We start from the raw sequence: 6,888 nt of genomic DNA, 5'->3' as shown, positions 1-6,888 counted from the left end.
AAATTTACAGAGACTTTGGATTTCCATTCATTCATTGTTGCACTTTTCTCTCCTCCCAACCCTCTCCCCTAGTATACTACCCTCTTGGAAAAGTAAAAGAAAAATTCTTTCGTTGCTTTCCAATCCCTCCCCCCCAGGTCCACTCCACTATGCAGCCTTCGCTCTGGACTTCTGTTATGACAAAAATACATAATCATATATCCCTTTTAAACAGTTTTCTCCCTCATCTGTTTCAATGCAGTATGCATTATTGAACCCATCTTTCTCAGCCTTTCCCCAACCCCAAGGTCAGTCCTGTTTTACAACAGTGGCACCATGCAGTATTTGTCCTTTTAAGAAAAATTCTTTCATTGTTATATAATCCCTCCTTCCAGTTCCACTCCACTATGCAACCTTCATTCTGGACTCTTGCCATAACCATAACACCCAATCATATATCGCTTTTAAACAGTTCTTGCCCTCATATGTTTCAATGTGGTATACATAATTTATCGCATCTTTCTCAGTCTCACCCCAACCCTGATATCAGTTCCGTTCTACAAAAGAGGTATGCAGTATTTGTCTTTTTGTGACTGAGATATTTCACTCAGCATAATGCCCTCCAGGGTCAGCTATTTTGAATAATATTGTATGATTTCCTTGTTTTTCAATGCAGCGTAGTATTCTATTGTGTGGATATACCACAGTTTCTCTATCCATTACTTTGTTGATGGGCACCTAGGTTGTTTCCAACTCTTTGCTATTGTGAACATGGGTGTGCAGACTTGCTATTTTTTTTTCACTATCAACGTGACTTTTATTATAGTTAATTTATGACCCTAATTCACCATTATAATTAAAGCTTATTCAGAAAAATAAATAGGCATTATAATGACAGAAGACTTTTCAAACACTTTATCCCACATGATATTCAAAAGTAAGCAAACATCTTCAAAACCACATTCAAGAAGCTGATGAAAAAGTTGTGGCCGTTTCCAAGACACATTGGCCAAACCATTGTTAATTCTCAACAAAGTTCTTATCTGTTGGATACCTGCTCTCACAGTTAATATTACATTAGATGCTTCAGAACAAGTAGTTTGACTTTCAATAAATATTTAAAAATATATGTTCAAGATTTATAATATTATTCACAGAATCCTTGGCATAGTTGTGTTTTAGGTTTTTTACTGCTTCGAAATCTGAGGTTCATGTTGTATCTCTTCTAGTCCCAAAAGCTGTGTTTTGAGTTCTCCAGGCTTTGGTGGAATTTCAGGCATTGTCAGGTCTGGCTGGTAGTACCGGTGCACCACTTCGGCCCCTGCGCACATGGCCAGCAGGCTGGACGCGAACATTTTCAGATAGGTGGGCCAGGGCACACCCGCGGGCATGGTCAGCGGGCTCTGGAACGGAAGACCAACACCAAACAGCCGACTTGCTATTTTTTAAAAACTTTTTATTGTGATTTGATTCAAAGTTTAAGAGTATGTATTAGTGTTCCAATCAACCATTCACATGCATTTTGTTTAATGATAATCTCCACACCAAAGCAGCATACGTCCTACTTCCTCCTTATAAATCTTGTTTCCATTAATTTCCCCTTTCCTGCCCTCTAAGCTTCAACTCTAGGCTAATGCTGCCTCATTCATCTTTTTTTTGTTTGTTTGTTTGTGTGTGAGAAAAATTTGTATGTAGACCTAGCCAGCTGGACTCAGCGTAGATGATCCCAATTTTGTTGGCAACATCCAAAACATTATAGTCAGGAGCAAGTTGACCATAGGCCTTCTTCTCTCCATCAGGCCTGATCGAGGTGTTGGTTGACAATGGCCACATCAATGTCATATAGAGCTTCTTTACAGCTTGTTTGATCTGGTGCTTGTTGGCCTTGACATCCAGTGAACACAAGTGTGTTGTTATCTTCTATGTTCTTCATGGCTGACTCAGTGGTCAGAGGAGACTTGAGGATGGCATAGTGGCCAAGCTTGTTTCTCCTGGGGGTATTTGGGCTGCATCTGGAGTATCAGTGTCTTAGTCCACTGGAAGGGGGGTGACATGTGGATCTTCTTTTTTTTTTGTGGTTGTGGATGCCCTTCAGGATGCCTTCTTGACCTTTAACGTCTTTGCTTTGGCTTCAGTTTTGGGAGGGGCAGTGACTCCTTTGCTTTCAACACCATCTTCATAGAAAGGTGCCTCACTGATCTCATATGATTGCTTCATTATCCTAATACTCCTACATGGCTACCTACTATTAGGCTGATAGTTGATCTCTGTGAGTGAATTCAGTTCTAGGCTCAAAAGTCACAAAAGCCTCAAAAGTCGGGGAGCTCTGGTGGCCTAGTGGCAAGAAGCGGCACTGCAATCCCAGAGGTGCATGGTTCAAATCCACCAGATGCTCTGCTAGATAGAGGAGGGGCAATCTCCTCCTGTACCAGTCAGATGCGATTTGACGGTACACACACAAACAATAATAAAATAAAAATTAAAAAAAAATTTTAAAAGTCAAAAGTGACAAAGTTAAGCCACTGCGTGACACAAATGAGTAAGAGCCCCACAACTAGGTGAAAGGCTGGCGGTTCGAATACAGTCAGAGACACCTAGAGGACAGGTCTACCACTCGGCTTCGAAAGATCACAGGCTTGAACATCCCACAGGGCAGTTCCTCCCTGCACATATCTGCTGCTCAGCCGGCATCAATTAACAGCCCCTCACAACAACAACAATGAATAACCGTGTCCTTAACTATCAAGCTGTTGTGGCTCTTGTGAGAGGCCATCTACTTCAACTCTCAGCAACACCGTGTGACAGTACAGAACTGCTCCACGTGGCCTCTGGGCTGTATGTGGTCTTTCTGAAAGGAGGTGACCAGTCCGTGTCCTGCAGAACATCTGGGTGAGCTCCAACCAATGATTTTATTGAGTACACAGCCTAGTCCATACTTTTTCAATCAATATGCAGAACAGATCATCAGGGAGGCTGGGCTCTAGGAGGAGAAATGTGGCATCAGGATTACACAACCCTGCTTGCTGAAACTGAGGAGGACCTGAAGCACTTGCTGCAGAAGGTCAAAGACTGCAGCCTCCTATATGGATTGAAGCTCAACATGAAGGAAACAAAGATTCTCACCACTGGGCTGACTGGCAGCATCGTGAAGGATAGTGAAGTGATTAAGATTGTAAACAGCTTTAGTTTGCTTGGCTCCACAAGCAACACTCTCGGCACCAGCAGCCGGTAAATTAAAAGAGGGATTGTGCTGGGGAAAGTCTGCTGTTGGAGACCTCTCCAAAGTACTGAAGAGCAACGATGTCAATCTGGAGACTAAGGTGCGCCTGCTTCAAGCCATGGTTTTTATAATCACTTGCTATGAATCAGAGAGCGGGACAATGACTAGAGAGGATAGAAGGAGAATTGATGCCTTTGAGCTATGGTGTTGGAGAAGAGTATTGAACATACTGTGGACTGTTAAAGAGAATGAACAGGTTAAACCTAGAGAGGGTTAAACCACTCTGCTCCTTGGAGGCAAGGATTCTGAAGCTCTGTCTGACATATTTTGGTCATGTTGCAAGGAGGGACCAGTCCTTAGAGAGGGACGTCATGCTTGGGTGGGTGGAGGGACAGCTTCAAGGCTCTTCTCTCCCTTCAGGTCCTTGAACCCTGCTGGTGCCCAACAAAGCTGGTGGTGAAGGGGGAGCTCAAGGAGTTTCCACTGCCCTCAATTACAGCCAAGTTCAATTTTACAAACGGGCCAGGCATGGCCTATGAGGCAAAGCATGTCCGAGAATGCCTGCGCAAAGGTAAGGATGTGGGAGCTGGAGAGGGATGGTGGGTACTCAGGCTGGTGGAGACGCCCTTTTTTCCAACCCAGCCCTTTTATGGTGCCAGCAACTGCGGAGAACTACATCTCCCAGGAACCCATGGGGCATCTGCCTGCCTGAGTCACAGGCTGCTGTGCCTCATGGAATTCTGGGAATGGTAGTTCTTTGGCTGGTGGAGCTCTCAAGCGTGCAGGAGGGGGTATATTAGGTAGAAGGAGTTCCTAACTATTCTCTCTCCAGGCCTGAAGGAGAGTCCTGTGATCCCCTTGGCCGAAAGTGAGCTGCTGGCTGACATCCTTGAGGAAGTGAGGAAATCCATTGGAGTCACCTTCCCTCAAGACAAACACTGAATCAATAAAGACATGGTTTCCATAGAGATCTTGCCTGTGGTGGCCTGGGGGGAGCTGGAAAGGTGATTATCAGAGGAGGTGACAGAAAATTATTTGAGTACACTTACTACTGTTGAGTTAATTCTATTCACAGTGACCCACACTGTGAACATTCACACAATGGATCACTAAAAAAATGACCACAAATTTGTGAAAAACCACACTACACAGATGAAGCTAGAACAAATTATCATGAGTGACATAAGGCAAAGTCACCAAAGGATAATGATAAGATACTATTATAAAAAGTTAAAGCTAAGGAAAAGTAAAAACAAAGTCCTCCTTTCCATATTTCAAGTAGGGAGGACCATCCCTTTGGAGATGCAACTATCTAATAAATGTATCTTCTACTATTTTTTTATTATTATTATAAAAGTCCATCAAATCGGATCTGACAGGTACAGGAGGAGATTGCCCCTCCTTTTTCCAACAGAGCATCTGGTGGATTCGAACCGCGGATCTCTGGGATTGCAATGCAACTTCTTGTGACTAGGCCACAAGAACTCCCTTATCTTTTACTATTTTTATCCTCAAAAAAAAAAAAAATTAAAAGTGTATACAGAGACTCAGTCTTGGATTGTTAAAAGGGATTGAATAAAGAGAAAGGCAATATACACTAAGGAACTGGTTAGCCATTTTATGGAAATAATGGCATTAATCAGTTGTAATTGTTATAAAACAAAATGTCTTATAAACAAAACAGTATGATCTTTGCTGAGCTCTGGTGGCCTAGTGCAGCTTCCTTCCAGAGCTCCCTTACAAAGCTCTTTATTTATGCCAATAACGACTTTCCTCCCCATCCCAACCCTAGTCTTCCAGCAAACTTGAGTGAAGGGTTCCTTAGGATAGCAGTCAAGGTCAGCTCTGTCTCATGTCAGGTCTTTGATTCTCAGCTGCAGCAGTGGCTGCTTGCCTATAGGTCTGGCTGGTGTAAGAATGTCCGGTTCTTAAGGGAGCTCTGGTGGCCTAGTGGCAAGATGCTGCACTGCAATCCCAGAGGTGCGTGGTTCGAATCCACCAGATGCTCTGCTGGAGAAGGAGGAACAATCTCCTCCTGTACCAGTCAGATCTGATTTGACGGTACACGTAAAAATAATACAATAAAAATAAAAAAAAAGAATCTCTGGTTCTGAAGGGTGTGCACTGCATCCTGTGCTGCTTCTTTGCCAGTGGTGAGGTTCTAAAATTCTGCTGCAGAATCTGCTCAATTCAATAATGACCAGACTAACCAATCCTCTTGTGGATACACTGATACACCTTATTTGCATATTCAGACCCATCCACACAAAGTTAAACTAGAAAAGCCATTTGGAACAATAAACCCTTAACACCACAATTGCACACACACATTCACACACAAAATTATGCCATGATTACATCAATGTGGTCATGATTTTCTTTTTTTTTAAATTTTTTCCCTTTTTAAAAATTCATTATTAATTTCGGTAAAAATTTAGAGAGACTTTGGATTTCCATTCATTCACTGTTGCATATTTTCTGTGTTCTGTAACTATGTGTGGTAAACTCCAACCTCTGTGGTGTTAAGGAGTTCCAGTAGCCTAATGCTAAGGACTTGAGTTGCCAACCCAAAGGAAAGAGGTTCAAATCTACCAGCTGCTCTGTGGGAGAAAAAGAGAACAATCACCTTCTTGAGTAATTTGCAGCTTCTGAAAACTCACTCAAGGGTCACCTGTGAGAAGTCTCTGAAAGCCACTGTACCTTGGATGATTGCATATGGGAGTTTAGAAGTACTGCTTCAAGAACACTCAGCGGGAAGTTAGCTGAAAACAGCTTAGTAGGCAAGCATGTGGACGTGTCCCCAAGAAAAACAGGGTCATGAGACCTCATAAGACCCAGAAGAGCGCACGCGCGCGTGCGCGCGCGCACACTCACACACACACACACACACTATAAAGAAAGAGTGAAGGAAATAAATACATAGACGTTTCATTGGTTTTGCTTCTCTATAAAAGTCAGTCTAAGACAGTAACTGTTCAGGGAGCTGTGGTGGCCTAGTGGCAAGAAGCTACACTGCAATCCCAGAGGTGCGAGGTTCGAATCCACCAGATGCTCTGCTGGAGAAGGAGAGGCAATCTGCTCCTGTACAAGTCAGATCAAAAATAATAAAATAAAAATTAAAAGACAGTAACTATTCAGGGACACCTTGTTGTTCTGTTTCCATTCCTTTGGTGCCCTACCACCGCTAATATTCTCACCTATGTTTGAAAGTCACTGTTGACTGTTTGATCTCACACAGGTGATTTTGTTTTCTCCAAGGAGTCCAGTACTTGTAGGCAATATTCTTAATTATTGTCAATACCGCTGCTGTTGTTGTTGTCGTTGTTTGCCTTCGAGTCAACCACAACTCATAGTGATCCAATGAACAGGGCCTGAAGCCCCTCTACAAACATGGACATTTATGAATACTAATGTATTGTTGTTGTTATGTGCCTTCGAGTCGCTTGTGACTCACAGCGACCCTATGTACAACAGCCCTAAACTCTGCTCTATCCTGTTCCAATCGCACTGCCTCGCCACGCCCATCCCGATTACCCCAGTCACTGAATCAATCCACCTCATAGAGGGTCTTCCCCTCCTGCGCTGTCCCTCCACTCTCCCAAGCATGGTGTCCCTCTCCAAGGACCTGTCCATCCTTACAACATGCCCAAAGTATGTCAGAGGAAGCCCCAGAATCCTTGCCTCCAAGG

At 43.3% G+C, this 6,888-nt stretch overlaps 2 protein-coding genes across 2 annotated transcripts in view; one reads left to right on the top strand and one right to left on the bottom strand.

The window, feature by feature from the left end:
- Positions 1 to 4,141, top strand: part of DHDH (dihydrodiol dehydrogenase (dimeric)) — a 10,960-nt gene extending 6,819 nt beyond the window's left edge. Inside the window, exons 6-7 of the mRNA XM_006898686.1 lie at positions 3,620 to 3,770; positions 4,032 to 4,141. Of these exons, the coding sequence (XP_006898748.1) occupies positions 3,620 to 3,770; positions 4,032 to 4,141 (261 nt within the window). The remainder of the gene's footprint in view (positions 1 to 3,619; positions 3,771 to 4,031) is intronic.
- Positions 1,167 to 1,370, bottom strand: LOC102877471 (uncharacterized protein C12orf73-like). The gene has a single exon (XM_006898685.1). The coding sequence runs from the start codon at positions 1,368 to 1,370 to the stop codon at positions 1,167 to 1,169; it is 204 nt and encodes a 67-aa protein (XP_006898747.1).
- Positions 4,142 to 6,888: the final 2,747 nt, after the last annotated feature.

This window comes from Elephantulus edwardii, unplaced genomic scaffold, assembly GCF_000299155.1.
Source record: "Elephantulus edwardii isolate Elephantulus edwardi_28Jun2011 unplaced genomic scaffold, EleEdw1.0 scaffold00236, whole genome shotgun sequence".
NCBI lineage: Eukaryota > Metazoa > Chordata > Mammalia > Macroscelidea > Macroscelididae > Elephantulus > Elephantulus edwardii.
Note: the sequence above shows the minus strand (reverse complement) of the source record. Positions and strands in the feature narration are given on the sequence as shown.

Bases quoted from the DNA above. Each gene is read 5' to 3' on its own strand.
- LOC102877471 (XM_006898685.1), bottom strand. From the start codon at position 1,370: ATGCCCGCGGGTGTGCCCTGGCCCACCTATCTGAAAATGTTCGCGTCC.